The 17,720-nt window shown below is 45.3% G+C and overlaps 1 protein-coding gene across 5 annotated transcripts in view; it reads left to right on the top strand.

Annotated features, from left to right (window-relative positions):
- The window catches only part of TMEM241 (transmembrane protein 241), a 140,070-nt gene that overhangs the window by 52,674 nt on the left and 69,676 nt on the right, over positions 1–17,720 (top strand). For all 5 annotated transcript variants that reach the window (XM_058277548.2, XM_058277545.2, XM_058277550.2 and 2 more), the window contains one exon: positions 11,288–11,365. In XM_058277548.2, the coding sequence (XP_058133531.1) occupies positions 11,288–11,365 (78 nt within the window). The remainder of the gene's footprint in view (positions 1–11,287; positions 11,366–17,720) is intronic.

Raw genomic sequence — 17,720 nt, 5'->3', positions numbered from 1 at the left:
AAGCATTTGGGAGGCATAATAAGAAAGTACAGTTCAGGAGGAGCAGTTCTCTTGGGGGTAAAACTGGAGGTGAGGCCCCTGCTCCCTGGGTACCTGGCTCTGCTCAGGGATGGACATACTGCCCCTTGGCAGGCCTCGAGCAGCATTATTTCTTGCATGCACAGTTTTGAGGAAAGATGGGCAGCAAACAGTTCAAAGTGACAATCTTTGGCAAGAGTCTGCACTGCAATTATTCTGTAATTGTAGATGAAGGTCACATCCACATATTTAAAATCACCCCAAAGGAAGGTAGGATTAGCTTTGTTTTACAAAATATTAAGAAGGCTTTCCAGGACTTATGCTTGAAAAAGGGGGTGCTCACCCCTGTGCAGTGAGCCAGAGATGTGCTTGTGGGCAGGGCCAGGATTTTCCATAGAAAACCGTTCTAGGTCAGACCCAGCTCCTGAGGAAAGAAGCAAGGCTTCCACTCTGGGAAGCATGGGGCCAGTGAAACATTTCTAAGTAATAGTTACCAGTATCTCATTATAGCCGTGGAAAAACATTGAATTTTTAAGCTAAAGGGCCTTAAGCATAAATTAGTTGCAAATTGTGCCCTAAAGTTGTTGAGTGAATTGGCCTTTAATATAGTGGAATTTGGTGGACTATATTTAATCAGATGTGTGTCAAAAATGAGATTTGGACTTTATGGTAGCTGGTCTTGGGCTCTTTTTTCTGGAAATAGATGGTAGAATCTTTTGTTGTTGAGAACAGTCCTAGAGGCTTGACAATGTGGAAGAAAATATTAATTTTTCTCTTCTCTGTAGCAGCAAGCAAGCACCTAGATCATTCCCCAGTTTCCTTATCTGTAAAATGAGATATTAATTGTATCTACCTTACAGAGTTAATATGAAGATTAAATGAGGTGAAGCTTCTAAAAGCAGTTAGAAAAACACCTGGCACATCATACGCATTCAGTAAACCTTGGCTATTGTTATATTGTTGTTTCTGTCTGATTTGACAAGAGTAAGCCCTACTGACCTTTCTGTGGCCACTGGTGGCAGGGAGGGGTTGGTCCTCCTGAACTAAAATAGCATTGTTCTTCTCCAGTGTGACCTACGATCTTGTCCTCAGATTTACGGGCCGAGGAAAGACCAGTGACTCAAGCTGCAAACTGTCTCTGATCGTTTTGATAGATTTCTACACAGTTTGGTAAGAGTGTAGCTGGTCAATTGCAGAATAACTGTCTCTAAGGCCAGCTAGCTTGTGAGGAGGAAAATGGCCTGAGAACCTCAGATTTAAAATTTAAGTAGGAGCGGAAGTTGACTTTTTTAAAAGTCACATAGATATGACTCTGAGTTTATATGTTGTATTTTTAAAGTAAGCAGATTGGCAAAATTTGGAACACACCTTTGGCCAGTGATAGGTCCAAGAAGTTTTTCCTTGGTGCAGTGCTGGGTATGAGGTGGATATTGTGGCACCAGGAGTTGAGCTTTGCAGTTAGAGAGGCCAGGGGAGAGTCACTGCTGTGACTGCTCGAGCTCGTTCCTCCATCTTCCTGAGCCTTGGTGTCCTTGTCCATAAAATCACAGTAACGCATCTACTAATAGAGTTGGTGGGAACTTTAAATAAGAAAATGCAAATAAAATCATTAGTACTGCGCTTAAAACATTGTAGATGATCAATAAATGGTTAAATATTATTAGTGACTTTTTAATCGTTTTTATGTATATAATAGATAAATCTTTTTCCAGATTCTGATCAGAATAAGGCTCAGGGTTTACAAAGATTGAGATAACTGCCCATTGTTTAGAAAGTTGGGAAAATTAAGCCTCTTGAGGACTATGAGCCTCCCGAGTTCCGTAATCTCAGGCCTAGATCTGGTATGATTTCAAGTTTTACAGTCAAGGGGGCAAAGGCGACTTTTTTTGTTTTTTAATTAATTTATTGAAGTATATCACTCACACCTAAACATACATAAACAGTAAGTGTATACTAATAGCTGTGAACTTACAAAACATATGTAATATCATACAGGACTCTCATAACTCACCCTACCACTAATAACTTGTGTTGTTGTTAAACCTTTTTAACTAATGGTTAAAGAACATTATCAAAATATTATTACTAACCAAAGAATTTTTCCCTCAACTAACCCTATTATTATTATTATTTTTTAAAGATTTATTTTATTTCTTTCTTTCCCCTTGCCCCCCACCCCGGTTGTCTGCTCTCTTGTGTCCATTTAATGTGTATTCTTCTGTGTCCGTTTGCATTCTCGGTGGCACCAGGAATCTGTGTCTCTTTTTGTTGTGTCATCTTGCTGCATCAGCTCTCTGTGTGTGTGGCGCCACTCCTGGGCAGACTGTGCTTTCTTCGTGTGGAGTGGCTCTCCTTGCAGTGCGCACTCCTTGCACATGGGGCTCCCCTACACAGGGGACACCTCTGTGTGGCACAGCACTCCTTGCGCATGGCAGCACTGCGCATGGGCCAGCTCACCACACAGGCTACCAGGCCCTGGGTTGGAACCCTGAACCTCCTATATGGTAGGTGGACACTCCATCAGTCAAGCCACATCCACTTCACCTATTATTATTATCTTTATATCATTTATATATGAATGTACATAAACAATTAAGTGTATAGTAAAATTGTGACCATACAAAGCAAACGTGCATCACATCATATAGAGGTCCCATATATCAACACTCCACCAACACCTTGCATTGTCGTGAGATGTTTGTTACAAATTATGAAAGAATATTGTCAAAATCTTACTACTAATCGTAGTCTTTATCTTACATTTGGTGTGTTTTCCCCCAACCCACCCTATTATTATTTTTTAAATATATATATATATATATATATATATATATATATATATATATGTTTTTAAAGATTTATATACTTATTTATTTTTTATTTATTTCTCTCCCCTTCCCCCCCCAGTCGTCTGCTCTCTATGTCCATTCACTGTGTGTTCTTCTTTGTCCACTCATATTCTTGTCAGTGGCACAAGGAATCTATGTCTCTTTTTGTTGTGTCATCTTGCTGCGTCAGCTCTCCATGTGTGTGGCACCATTGGGCAGGCTGCACTTTTTTTGTGCTGGGCCGCTCTCCTTATGGGGCACACTCCTTGCACATGGGGCTCCCCTACACCGGGGACACCCCTGCGTGGCACGGCACTCCTTGCGGGCATCGGCACTGCGCACGGGTTGGCTCATCACACGGGTCAGGAGACCCTGGGTTTGAACCTTGGACCTCCCATGTGGTAGGTGGACGCCCTATCCATTGGGCTAAATCTACTTCCTTTTTAAATATATTTTTTATGACAGAAGCTGTAAACTTATAAAACAATCATGCACATGTGCAGAATTCCCCAACAACACCCCTCCATCAACACACCAAAATGTGGTGGAACATTTGCTACAGATAAGAAAGTATCATCTGAATCTTACAGTGTCCATACTGTTTATTTGGCTCACATTTTCCATACTGCCTCATTATCAACACAGTACATGTTTTGCATAGATGCAAGAATATTATATTACTGCTAACCACAGTCCATAGGTCACTCCAATTGTGCTTTTCCATGCTTCTCCACATTCCTACCATCCTGCAGTAGTGATGTACATTTGCTCTAGCTGACAAAGGACACTCTTGCATCTGTGTCATCAACCACAATTCTCATCCACCTCTTGGTTTACTGTGCTATTCAGTTCCTAGATTATTCTCTAGCATTCTGTCATTCGACATTTACATACCTAGACTACCATTTTCAGCCACATCCTTGTTTAAAAACTAGCTGTTACTCACTATATGTTATCATCCGCTTGATACATTTCCACACTTTAACAGTAGGCTAATTAAAACTTCTACATACATTTAACATCAGTAGTCTATTTAAGTCCTCCTCTTTTTTAAAAAAAAGATTTATTTATTTATTTATTTATTTCTCTCCCCTCCCCCCCCAAACCTGGTTGTCTGTTCTCTGTGTCTATTTGCTGCATCTTGTTTCTTTGTCCGCTTCTGTTGTTGTCAGCGGCACGGGAATCTGTGTCTCTTTTTTTTTTGTTTAGTCATCTTGTGCCAGCTCTTCCTGTGGGCAGTGCCATTCTTAGGCAGGCTGCACTTTCTTTCGTGCTGGGTGGCTCTCCTTACGGGGTATACTTCTTGCACGTGGGGCTCCCTTACGCGGGGGACACCCCTGCATGGCATGGTACTCCTTGCACGCATCAGCACTGCGCATGGGCCAGCTCCACACGGGTCAAGGAGGCCCGGGGATTGAATTGCGGACCTCCCATGTGGTAGACGGACGCCCTAACCACTGGGCCAAGTCCGTTTCCCTAAGTCCTCCTCTTATCTCCTTTAAGAATCCACCACCTACCATGAGGTCTTGAAGATATTTTCCTACAGTTTCTTCTAGAAGTTTTATGGTTCTTTTATTTTTAGGTTTTTGATCTATTTTGAGTTAATTTTTGGATAATGTGTGAGATAGGAGTCCTCTTTCCTTCCTTTCGGCTATGGATGTCCAGTTCTTTCAATACCATTTGTTGAATGGACTGTTCTGCCTGAGCTGTGTGGGTTTGACAGGCTAGTCAGAAATCACTTGACCATACATGTAAGGGTCTGTTTCTGAACCATAAAATTGGTTCCGTTGGTCTATGTGTCTGTCTTTATGCCAGTACCATGCTATTTTTACCACTATAGCTAGGTAATATGATTTAAAGTCTGGAGATAAGTGTTCGTTTTTCCTTTTTATGATGTATCTGGCTATTCAGGACCCCTTACCCTTCCAAATAAATTTGCTGATTGTGTTTTCAGTTTTTTTTTTTTTTTTTTTAATGCTGGTAAAGTTTAATCAGGATTGCATTGAATCTGAATACAATTCGAGTAGAATTGAACTCTTAATGATATTTCATCTTCTAATCCATGAGCATGGAATGTTTTTCCAGTTATTTAAGACTTTTTTTATTTCTTTTAACACTGGGTTGCAGTTATCTGAATACAAGTGCTTTATATCATTGGTTAAGTTTATTCCTGATTATTTGGGCTTTATCTGCCATATTTTATTTTCATCACTATTTTGAACTTTTATTTACTTTTATTGATATCATCTTCTTTTCTAGACTACTTCCAGGCCTCTCTCTCCTGTTTTTTCTTTTCAGGCTCTAGCATACCCTTTAGTATTTCCTGAAAATCTGGTCTCTTGCTTAGAAATTCTCTCAGTTTTGTTTATCTGTGAATATTCTAATCTCGCCTTCTTTTTTGAAAGATGGTCTTGCTGCATATAAGACTCTTGGCTTGAAGTTTTTCTCTTGTAGTATCTTAAATATATCAGACCACTGTCTTCTTGCCTCCATGGTCTCTGGTGAGAAATCATCACTTAATCTTATTGGGCATCCCTTATGTGTATGTATTACTTTTTTCTTGCTCTTCTCAGAATTCTCTCTTTGTCTTTGGTATTTGACATTCTAATGAGTATGTGTCTTGGAATTGGTCTATTTGGATTTTTTCAGAGGAGAGTACGTTGTGCTTCTTGGGCATGGATATCTATGCCTTTCAATAGGGTTGGGAAATTTTCTGCCATTATTTCTTCAAATATTCCTTCTGCCCCTTTTTCCTTCTCTTCTCCTTCTGGGATACCCATGACATGTAATTTTGCATACCTTTTGCTGTCACTAGTTCCCGGAGACCTTGGTACATTTTTTCCGTTCTTCATCTGTTCTTTTGTTTGTTCACTTTCAGAGGCCATTTATTCAAGCTCACCAATCCTTTCTTCTGCCTCCTCAAATCTGCTGTTATATGATTCCAATGTTTTTTTAATTTCATTTATTCACCTTTCATTCCCATAAGATCTGCTATTTTTCTATGTATGCTTTCAAATTCTTCTTTGTGCTCATTCAGTGTCTTCTTAATATCCCTAATCTCTTTAGCCATCTCATTGAATTTATTAAGGAGATTTGTTTGAACATCTATGATTAGTTGTCTCAACTCCTTTATGTCATCTGGAGGCTTATCTTGTCCTTTAACTGGGTCATAGCTTCCTGTTTCTTGGTATAGATTGTAATTTTTTGTTGGTGTCCTCGCATTTTGATTACTGGAGTATTTATTTTGGGTGCAGTTTTTCTCTTTAGTTTAGGGCTTCCTGCCCTTTCTTCCTTGCTGGTTGTACAGTAGGAGCCAAGGTTGTAATTGGTGCTGTAAGCTGTGGAGGCATAAGCTCCCCTCATTGCCCCAGGGACCAATGAAGCTTCTCCCTACTTTCTCTTTTACCAGGAGTAGGGACAGAGTCACAGCTGTGTGGAATAATCCAAGTCATGCAGGCCTAGACTGTAGTTGCCCAGAGGAGACTGATGAAGCTTTATGCCCCTTTCTCCCCTGCTTGGGGCAGGGATGGAGCTGCAGGTGTGGGCAGCAATCTGTGCCGTGCAGGTCCAAGATGACCACTGTTGCCCCAGTAGACTTCTGATTTTCAGTCTGTGCAGCCAAAGGTACCTGCAGTTACTTGGAAAGACTGGTGCTGGACCTGCTAACTTCCTCCCTGCCAGAGATGGGGCTGAAGCCTAGGCTAGGGCTGCAGCCTGATTTGGGTGAAAGAAACCGGTTCATACCATCATTGTGATTTTCAGTAAGTTGGGCTTCCCCTCAGGCTGGGGGTGGAGTCAAAATGGTGGTCACTAGCCTCTTTCTGACTTGGGCAGATTCACACTCCAGCTGTTCCCACGATTATCTCTTAGCCATCCGAGTCTACTAATCAGTAGCTGAAATCAGCAGCCAACTGTCTCCTCCTTCCCTTTTTTTGGGAAATAGAGCTTCCAATTCAAGCCACAGAATAGCTCCTGGAGTGGCTCGTACCACCAGAGTAGGATAACCACTGGCCTCTGCAGTATGGCTGGTAATTTCCTGGAGAGTCTGGCGCAGGTCCCCACAGCTTCCTCCCTGCTGGAGGTGGTACTGGGGCCTAAGCTAGAGCTGCAATCAGATGTGTATTGAAAGAAGCCAGTCCCCACCAGCAATGGGATTTTCAGTCTGCCCCACTTAACCGTTGTGCCAGGCACAGAGTTAAGATGGCAGCTTCCGGCCTCTTTCTGACTTGGACAGGCTCAAACATTAGCTGTTGTCAGGAATATATGTTAGTCTGCCAAATTTACTCATCAGTAGCTGAAGTTGGTGCCCAACTGTCTCTTCCTCCCCTGTTTTTGGGAAGTGGAGCTTTTTTTTTTTTGTTCTTGTTCCTCTCATTCTTTTTTTTATTTTTTTATTTTTTTAATTCATTTTTTAAAATATTACATTCAAAAAATATGAGGTCCCCATGTACCCCCCACCCCCCTCACCCCACTACTCCCCCCATAGCAACATTCTCCTCCATCATCATGACACATTCATTTAATTTGTTGAATACATCTCTGAGCATCGCTACACCTCATGGTCAATGGTCCACATCATAGCCTACACTCTCCCACGTTCCATCCAGCGGGCCATGGGAGGACCTACAATGTCTGATAATTGTCCCTGCAGCACCACCCAGGACAACTCCAAGTCCCAAAAACGCCTCCACATTTCATCTCTTCCTCCCATTCCCCACACCCAGCAGCCACCATGGCCACTTTCTCCACACCAATGCCACATTTTCTTCAATTACTAACCACAATAGTTCATGAATAGAATATCAGTAAGTTCACTCTAATCCATATTCTATTCCTCCATCCTGTGGACCTTGGATTGGTTGTGTCCATTCCACATCTATGTCAAGAGGGGGCTTAGATTCCACATGGATGCTGGATGCAATCCTCCTGCTTTCAGTTGTAGGCACTCTTGGCTCCATGGTGTGGTGGTTGACATTCTTCAACTCCATGTTAGCTGAGTGGGATAAGTCCAATAAACCAGAGTGTAGGAGCTGAAGTCTGTTGAGGCCCAGGACCTGGCTATCATATGGTCAGTCCAGCGATTCAGATCCCCTGGGTATATCTTAAACCCCAGCACCAACTACAATTCTGGTAAAGCAACAGGAAAGGCTTGTGAAAAGAGATCACATCTGAGTCCAGCTCCATCACACAGAAACACCAACTCCACAGAAGGGCCAACTGACATGGCACTGAACTCCATCTGCCATGACCATAGAACCTGTGGGTCTCTGTAGCCCTCAGAAGAACCAATACCTGGGGATGTATCTACTTTATCTGTCTCTGGGACTCTGCTCAGGTGTGCATAAAAGCAATCCCTCTGATAACCTCCCGGCTCTTTTTCAGAACTCATAGCCATATCAGCTTATTTGTCCTTTCCATTTCCCCCTTGATTTAGGTCAAAAATCATTTTTAACTGCTGTTATTATATGTAGACAGAGATATTCTGCTGGTCTGAGTTGAACCTTTTATTTAAGGTCATTTTCTAGTTATGTCATCAGCTGGTACTTGGTAGTGATTCCTCGGCGCCAGGGAGGCTCATCCCTGGGAGTCGTGTCCCATGCTGGGGGGAAGGAGCTTTCAATTCCAGCCACAGAACAGCTCCCGAGGTGGCTTATGCCTCCAGTGGAGGATGGGCACCGGCCTCTGGGGTATGGAGCGCTCTACTTTACGAGTCTTCTCTGCAGGTGAACAGTCTCCTCCTTCCATTCCTTCAAGGATGTTACAGGATGCTCTTCTGGTCTCCTGGAGCCCCCAAACAGGTGCTTCAGCTGGCTCCAGAGCGCTCTGGGTGTTTGCTAACTGCCCTGGAGCAGGAGCTGACTCTAGGAGCTCCTTACTCCGCTGCCATCTTGCTGGTTCCTCTAAAGGCAAACTTTTCATAAATAATTTGATAGGCTCCAGGTCACCCTTTCGTATTCACTCTCAAGTATCATAGGGTTAACCTGGCCAAGATTTTCTTTGCTACCTTCTCAAGTCAAAAACTAGAAAGAAAATATAAACCATGTCTTTACTAATCTTAAAACACATGAAAAGAAATTAAAATATAAAAATTTCAGAGGAATAAAAAGAAACAAAGAATGAAAATGATAGACCTGATTTTAAAAGGGAAAAATTGAACTTTTAATGAGAAAGTAAAAGAAGAAAACTTTAAAAAGTTAAGAAAAATATAAGGCTAGAACTCAAAAAGAAATAAAACAGTGCAAATCGTAACAAAATATTTAAACACAGCCAAGCTGTAAAGTTATAAATGCTTTTAAAACAAGGTAAAAATACATTCTCCAAAAAGATGAAGAATGAATACAGCTAAAAGTAGACAAACAGTCTAATCTTTCCATGTTTCCATGGGTCCTTTGAGCAGGAACGGCCCTCCAGCTCAGGGTCCCCCACAGATGTGGCTGAGAGTACGGCTACCATTGGATGCAGCCTTTCTGCCAGTGCTTTCAGAGCAGGAGCCTTTATTGACATTTTTTTTGCTCATTCCTCACAACAGCTCCAGGTCACAGGTCATCCTGCAGACAAGGACTTGGAAGTTTGGATAAGTAAAGTGCTTTGCCCCAGTAGCAGGTGGGGGAGCTGGAGTCTGAATCCCACCAGATATTAAACCTGTGCTCTCATTCTTTATCATTATCATCATCAATGGCAAAGACAATAGCAAAATCAATCCCCTGTCCCTCAGTCCTGTCCTCCACCTTGTCAAGATTACCTATCAAAGTAGCAGAGACCGTCATTCCTAGCCAACAGCTCAACAACAGTAAATATAAGCGGATGGTCTCTGTATCCAATAGTCCACTGAAGTGGAAATCTTCTCCCATTTATTTTTTTTGCAAAACTGATCACAATTATTCAAATATCCACTAAATCCTTTCAGTTCATCCCTAAATATTTCCTTATCCCAGCCACTTTTTTTCTTCCTCCTTGCTGCTAACACATTCTGGCTGTGATCTTGTCGCTCCTTGTGTTAATTTTCTGTGGCTGCTGTAAAAAAGTTACCACAGACTGGGTGGCTTCAAACAGAAGAAATCTATTCTCTTGACGTCCCAGAGGCCGGAAGTCCCAGTCCCTGTCCTGGGCCAAGAACACGGTGCCAGCCGGGCCGCACCCCGAGAGGCTCTGGGGAAGCCATTCCTTGCCTCTTCTGGCTCCACGTTGCCACCTTGTCCTGTGGCCACATCATGCCAGCGTCTTCAAGTCTTGCTCTGCCTCCTCTTCATGTCACCTTCTGGGGCTGTAAAGTCTTCCTCTGCCTCCTTGTGAGAGTATGTGTATGACATTTAAGGTCCACCCAGTAATCCAGGGCAATCTCCCATCTCAATATCCTTAACTTTTCTGCCATATAAGATTACGCTCACAGGTTCTGGGAATTAGGCTATGGATGTTTTTGGTGGCCATTTTCAGCCTACCATGCTCCTGGACTTCGGCTGCCATCTCTTCTGCCTGTCCCCCCATCCCAGCTCCTTTACACATGCAGATCTGATACATCACTGCCTCCCCAGAAGCTCTCCAGTGGCTCCTGTAGCCCTGGGACCAGCTCCCCAGTTCCCTGACATGGCCTGAGATGACCTCTCACCTTCACTTCTCCCCGCTTCTCCCTTCCATGTTATGTTGCAGCCACACTCAACTTCTTCCAGTGCCTTGGAGGAGCCAGATTCTGGGCCTTCCTGACTTTGCCTGCCACCTCTCTTTTCACTTGGCTTACTCTGGAGTAGCATTCAGTTCTCATTTAGACTCTTTTTTTAAGATTTGTTTTATTTATTTATTCCACCCTGCCACCCCTGCCTCATTATTTGCGCTCGCTGTCTGCTCATCTTCTCTTTAGGAGGAACCGGGAACTGAACCTGGGACCTCCCATGTGGGAGAGAGGTGCTCAATCACTTGAGCCACCTCAGTTCCATGGTTTGTTGAGTCTTATTGTCTTTCCTCTTTGTGTCTCTTTGCTGCATCATCTTGTTGTGCCTGCTCGCCGCCTCCAGGAGGCCCCAGGAACTGAACCTGGGACCTTCTGTGTGATAGGCGGAAGCCCAATCACTTGACCCACAACTGCTTCCCTCATTTAGACTTTGGATTTGACTTCCTCCGGGACGGCTGGCATTCCCCTCACTGGGTGAAGGCCCCTTTTGTGTGCTCCTGTCACAGCACTTACCATAAACCACTGCCACGTGTCCACTTGCTTCACAGGATGCACCCCCGCACCTAGCATGGTGCCTGACACACAGTTGGTGCTTAATAAGTATTTGTTGATGAGAACACCCTTAGGAGGAGGGGAGCCCTGAATAGTACTATAACAGAGAAGACTCACCCACTCTTGCTGGAGAGGATTGTTTATTTTTAAGCGAAAATCAAGAATGATGTAATTATGAAACCAAAGAAAATATTTTCATGCCTTTTACTCTGTTTTCTTTCAGGCCATTCCTGTGTTTCTCACTTTGCATAATGTAGCTGAAGTCATCACCTGTGCATACCAGAAGTGTTTTCAAAAAGAGGTAAACAACAATGGCACAAAATGCTACTTGCATTTCCATTGCTTTAAATTTCAAAGAAGCACTGATTTTTATTCATTTTTTTTATGGCCCAAATTAGTTCCTACCTCTTCCTGTCCCTAATTTCCAGTCAAGACTGCCTGACAGTGGTCATATTTCAGGGATCACAGTTTTGAAATCTGTATTAGTCAGGGTTCTCTGGAGAAACAGAACCAGATATATGTATATGATAATATTTATAGATTCCGGGAATTAGGGTATGTGTGCCTTTTGGTGGATATGTGTATATATGTATGTACATGTGTGTGAATGTTTATGAATGTATATATTAAGAGATTTATTCTAGGAATTGACTGATGTGACCCATAGGGATTGGCAACTCTGAATTCTGTAGGGCAGCCCACCAGTTGGAAACACCAATGAAGGTGAAGTTGAATTCTCTAGGAGAAGCTGGCTGAGGCAGAGATAGAAATTCTTCTTTCTGATTACTGAAATCCTCATTTCTCACTTTAACGCCTCCAGCTGAACAGATGAGGAGACTTCTCTCATTGCTAAGGGCAGGTTCCTTTGTTGATTTTAGATGCAACAAGCCAGAGCTGCAATCAATTGACTAATGGTTTAATCCATCTTTGAAATACCCTCACAGTAACTATCAGGGCAGTGCTTGCTTGACCAAACAAACGGATACCATATCCTAGCCAAGTTGACACATAAAATTAGCCATCACAGCATCCTTCACACATAACATGAGGATGTTTACTGACCTGAATGGGGTTCAGCTCTAGGCCAGGTTGAGGCCGGCCCTCGGGATACAGAGAGGAGTTGGCTGTGGATCTAGTGAGGGAGGCAAAGCATCTGGCAGCTAATTCCATACCATGTGAACTGTCGTGGTGGAGGCCGATGGCCTGCTGGGAGCAGTAGCTCATCCTGGGAAACGCAGCTTTTCTTTCCAACACCAGCTTGACTTCTGACCAGCTAGAGAATCTCCTTCACCTTCTGTGCCTCAGAACAGAACAGAGCTGTTGAGGGGACTCAATGAGGCACACATGTTAAGTGCTTCGAACAGTCTCTGGCTCATCTTAGGTGCTCTGTACAGGTCAGCTATTATTATTATTAAATATAGTATAATTGGTGGTTTAATTTGGTCCCTCTTTCAGGAGGTTTTTTTTTTTTAAGATTTGTGATTTTTTAAAAAAAGATTTATTTTACTTATTATTTTAAAAATGTATCCCCCCACCATCTGATGGTTCTTCTGTCTGTCTGCTCATCGTTCGCTTGCCTTCTCCAGGAAGCACCGGGAACCGAACCCCGGGACCTCCCACATGGGAGGCGAGTGCCCAACAGTGTGAGCCACATCTGCTCCCCGCAGGCTGTGGCGTCTGCTGGCTTGTGGCATCTGACTGTTTACGTGTCTGCTCGTTGTGGTGTGGCGCAGCGTCTAGCTCTCCTTGCAGCGGGTGTGGGCATCTGTCTTCTTTAGGAAGCACGGGAACCAAACCCGGGACCTCAGGAGATTTTTTTTACTTTTCTTTTTTCCACTGATCTCTGCCTATGTGAAATGGTTTCATACTGAATTTGGGGGTCTTGTAAACTGTAGAGAGGCTGGAATTTGGGGGACTCGTAAACTATAGAGAGGCTGGAATTGGGGGGACTCGTAAACTCCAGAGCGGCCTCTTCAGGAGGAGGCTTGTGCGCCTCTTCAAGAGAGGTGTCCTCCCGGGGCCTCGGGCCTCTCCCTGCACCTGAGCTGCCCGTTGCCCTCATCCCTAGACACGCTCATGCTCAGTTCACTGAGGATGGGAGGCCCTGGCTCACAAGCCTCTGCAGAGGTGTGCTGGTAAACTGGTCTGGCCAGCAGAAAACCCAGCAAGCCCCTTGGGCTCACCCCACTCCAGCTCTTGCCCCCCTCGCCTCTCCCCTGCCCCACCCGGGTGGGGTCCCCGCCCTCCTCCCACCCCTCATCTCCCGCCCTCCTCCCACCCCTCATCTCCCGCCCTCCCTCTGGCTGGCGACTTCTTTCTCTGTGACTTCCATCGGTATCCCACGCCCTCATCGCCCCCTGTCCAGACCCTTGGCCCCGTGCCCTTGGTGGTCCGCTTCCTGCCCGGCTCGCTCCCCCTTTTCTGGGCCTCCCTGCACAGCCCCCCGGGCTCCTCTTGGGGCTCCCTTGTCTGGCCTCCGAGGCCTGGCTCTCAGGAGCCCCGAGGTCCTGCCTGGCCGCGGCTTCCTTTTCACGGCGGCTCCCGCGCCCTCGTCCGCCTTGTCCTGCGGTCCTCGGGCTCTGTACCTGCTGCTCCCGGCCATCCCAAACACGGAGGGATCCAGGCGCAACTGGGGCTTCCTCAGACCTGCTTCTCATCTGGGACGTGCTCCCTGTCCTTACCACCCCGTCCTGGGGGTCCTCGAGGCAGCTCCGACTCCCTTCCTCCTGCTTCCGGTCTGTCGACACACCTGCTCCCTTCTCCGTCCCGCGTCTCTGCCGCGGTCCCCTCTTCTGCGGCCACTGCTGCCGCGTCTTGGTTCAGGTTCTCTCTCCTCAGAGCTGCCATGCGCGCCTCTCTGCTTAGACGCTGTTTCCTTCCCTGCCATCATCGCCCGGCAGGGGCTGGGAACCCCCTGAGCTGCCGGCAGGTGTGCGGCGGTGTCCTGCCTGGCCCCTGGTCCCTTCCCTCTCACCTGCCGGTGAACCTCTTCAGGCACCCCTCATTCTCTCTGTGTGCATCCCTTTTTTTTTTTTTAAGACTTATTTTTATTTATTTCTCTCCCCTTTCCCTGCCCCCCCCCAGTTGTCTGTTCTCTGTGTCAATTTGCTGCGTGTTCTTCTTTGTCTGCTTCTGTTGTTGTCAGCGGCACAGGAATCTGTGTTTCTTTTTGTTGCGTCATCTTGCTGTGTCAGCTCTCCATGTGGGCGGCACCATTCCTGGGCAGGCTGCACTTTCTTTCGCGCTGGGCGGCTCTCCTTATGGGGCGCACTCTTTGCACGTGGGGCTCCCCTACACGGGGACACCCCTGCGTGGCAGGGCACTCCTTGCACGCATCAGCACTGTGCATGGGCCAGCTCCATATGGGTCAAGGAGGCCCGGGGTTTGAACCGTGGACCTCCCATGTGGTAGATGGACGCCCTAACCACTGGGCCAAGTCCACTTCCCTGTGTGCATCCCTTAATACCTCCAGAGTCCCAAGCCTCAGATTCCTCGGAGACTTTCTATTCATGCAATGGATCCTGTCACAGGAATTTAAAAACGAAGCTTCCCCAGGTTTAGGGACGAGATCCAGGCATCGCCACAGAGCGTTTCTTCCTGACAGACACGTTTGTTCAGGAAACCAGCTTGTAGATCAGGTAGACTGGGAGGAGTGTGGGAGACGGGATGGAGAGTCCTCGAGGGACATTTCCATTGGACAGGGAACCTCCTCCATCCTGGAGGCAGGGCCCAGACTTCCAGGACACGAGGCCCTTTCCTTGGAAGTCACTGGATAAACACTAAAATGCTCCCAGTCTTCACCTCCACTTCACCACTAACACAAAACAGCATCACTTTTTGTCAGGGAAAGTTTGAAAACAATTGAGTGGGCTATGTATCTTTTTAGTTTAAAAAAAAAATTTTTTTCCCTTTATAAATGTAATAAGATGCAATATAAGTTGTAGAAAATGCAGAGGAAAAAAACAACAACAGAAATCAGCTGTGATTCTCCTTCCCAGAGGTTGCCACTCTATTCTTTCCAGACTTTATTATGCACATAAATAGACATATTTACACAAATGGTAGTATACGTGATATTTTTCCATTTGACAGTTTATCAAGAATCCCTGTTCATGTCATCACTCCTCTGAGGATGAAACACTATTTATTGGGCAGGCCCTGTGTGTAGACTTCTAGGTGGTTTGACTAGCTGAGTGTTAAAATCTGCTCCGCAGTGAAGATGACTGGGATGTGTTCTTTTTATTTTTTTTTAAGATAGTTTTTATTTTTTTTTAAGATACTTAGATTACATAAATGTTACATAAAAATTATAGGGGATTCCCATATGCCCTGCTCCCAACCCCTCCCACATTTTCCCACATTAACAACATCCTTCATTAGTGTGGTACATTTGTTACAATTGATGAACACATTTTGGAGCATTGCCACTAAGCGTGGATTATCTTTTACATTGTAGTTCACATTCTCTTCTGCACAATTTTGTAAGTTATGACCAGATATATAATGACTTGTATCTGTCATTGCAATGTCATTCAGGACAATTCCCAAGTACCCAAATTGTGCCCCACCTGTTTTTCCCTCTTTCCCCTCAGAACCTCCAGTGGCCTCTGCCTCCACACTATATGATAAAAGTTCTTTCATTGCTAGACTCACAATAAGTCTATACTGGAATACCATTAAGTCTCCTCTAGTCGGTCATTCATTTCCCAGTCCTGAGGATTCTGGGATGGTGATGCCTGCTCCAGCTGTAATTGAGAGGGGGCTTAGATCCCTTGGGGCAGGATGGAACTATCTTGCCTGCAATTGCAGACTCCCTCTTTTCCTTGGAAAGGTTGTTGGCCATCATCATCTCCTTCTTAGTTGTCCTGGGTGAGTCCAGTGAACTGGAGAGTAGGTGTTGCAGCTCTGCAGAAATTCAGGGTGGATGTGTTCTTGACATAAGTTACCTTCCCGATCAGACAGCCAGGGGTCTTACAGGTGAAGAAACCGGATAGTATGAGAAACATAGTTACCTGCTGCCTCTCGGACTGCTACCTGTTACTTCCAACCAGGGCTGTTTTCATCCACCATGTGTCACATGTTACTAGACTCAACTTTGCGCCATGATTTTTGTGACCATTCCAAGATTGTGAGGCTCATTTTCACCACCCATAACTAGTTCTGTGTATAGGCATGTGTACCTGCACACAGACACACACACAAGTTGACTTTAAGGTCATGTGTGACTTGTGGAATTCGTTTCACTACTACTTTGCCTGTATTTATTGCAGTTTAATATTCGCATATTGCTATTCGCACATTCATTCTCTTGTTCAACGCTTACTAGGTATGTATAGTATGTCAGACAGTTTGCTAGACTTGAAGCTTCATTGATGTAGAAGACACATTTTCTTACCTTCACAAAACTCCACACAAGTTTAAGAGACACTTCTGGGATGCCTATCACGTCATATGGATAGGCATCTGCCCCAAGGGAACTAAGCCCCCTCTTAGTTAGGGGTGGAGTGGCATCACCATCCCAGAATCCTCAGGACTGGGGAATGAACGATGGACTAGAGTGGACTTAATGGTATTCTGGTATGAGTGTGAGTTCCAGGGTTCGACCACCTGTAAGTGGAAGGTCAGCGAAGCCTTCCCCAGGCACTAGATTTGCGCTGCACCACACTGATGAGTAGGCATTTCCAAGACGAAAAGGCACCCCAGGCAGAGGAAACACCGGGGAAGGCTTGTGGCGTGAAGGCCCCCCAGAGAGGTTCCTGCAGGGCTCTCGGGCTGGCTGTGACAGAAGAGCATCGAGTACCTCAAGGTTCCTCGAGGGTGAAGTGGGGGAACCCGTACACCCCCTGACTGCGTCACGAAATGAGCTGATGCACGGACAGCGCTCAGCACAGAGTAGCCCTCGGTAATATGCCAGGCCACGGGGCGGCAGCTCTTTCTTTCCACTTTTGGCACGACGACTTTGGAGGAGGTACGCCGAGGTGTCTAGAACCTTACCATATGGTTCGACTGACTGATGACTTGGTTATTTTTGACTGAGGGGCTTGGAATTGGCGTAGCACTAGGGGGGTGGCGCGCAGTAATGAACATACTGCTGCTTTTTGCTCTCCACGGCTCAGGTTCCGGCCTCTGTGAGTCAGCACGGTGGAATGGATGAACTCTCGCAGCAAGGAGAGTGCTTTGTTACCGGAACCAGCTAATGGATGAACATGCTGTTCATGGAGGAGTCGGACCAGCCCATGGTCTCTCTCTCCCCTCCACACCTTCGCTTCCTCCAGACTGCTAAGCACTCATGGAAATGGAGCTCGGAACCTTTCAGTGACTTTCTACCCTAGTGGCAGTGCCCGCCAGCTTCTCGGCAGTGAAGGGATAACTGATGAATTCCCACGAGGTGGCAGTAGAGGCAAGGCTGGCCTTGCCTGCTGGGCTCCGCCAGGGCAGGGCTGGACCGAAATAAGAGATTGGGTTCTAAAGTGTCAAGCCACAGCTTTGGGCACAAATAGAATCTGTTTACTAAAACCATGAAACTTGGTTATTTATTAGTAACACGTGTACACTTAAGATCACCTTCCTTGTAAACCACATACGTTTCTCTGGTCAGCTCTTTACTTTTTAGCAATAGCTTATACTTCACACTTTATCTGAATTTGGTGTCAAAA

Source organism: Dasypus novemcinctus, chromosome 16 (assembly GCF_030445035.2).
Source record: "Dasypus novemcinctus isolate mDasNov1 chromosome 16, mDasNov1.1.hap2, whole genome shotgun sequence".
NCBI classification, from domain to species: domain Eukaryota; kingdom Metazoa; phylum Chordata; class Mammalia; order Cingulata; family Dasypodidae; genus Dasypus; species Dasypus novemcinctus.
This window is presented reverse-complemented; position numbering and strand designations above follow the sequence as displayed.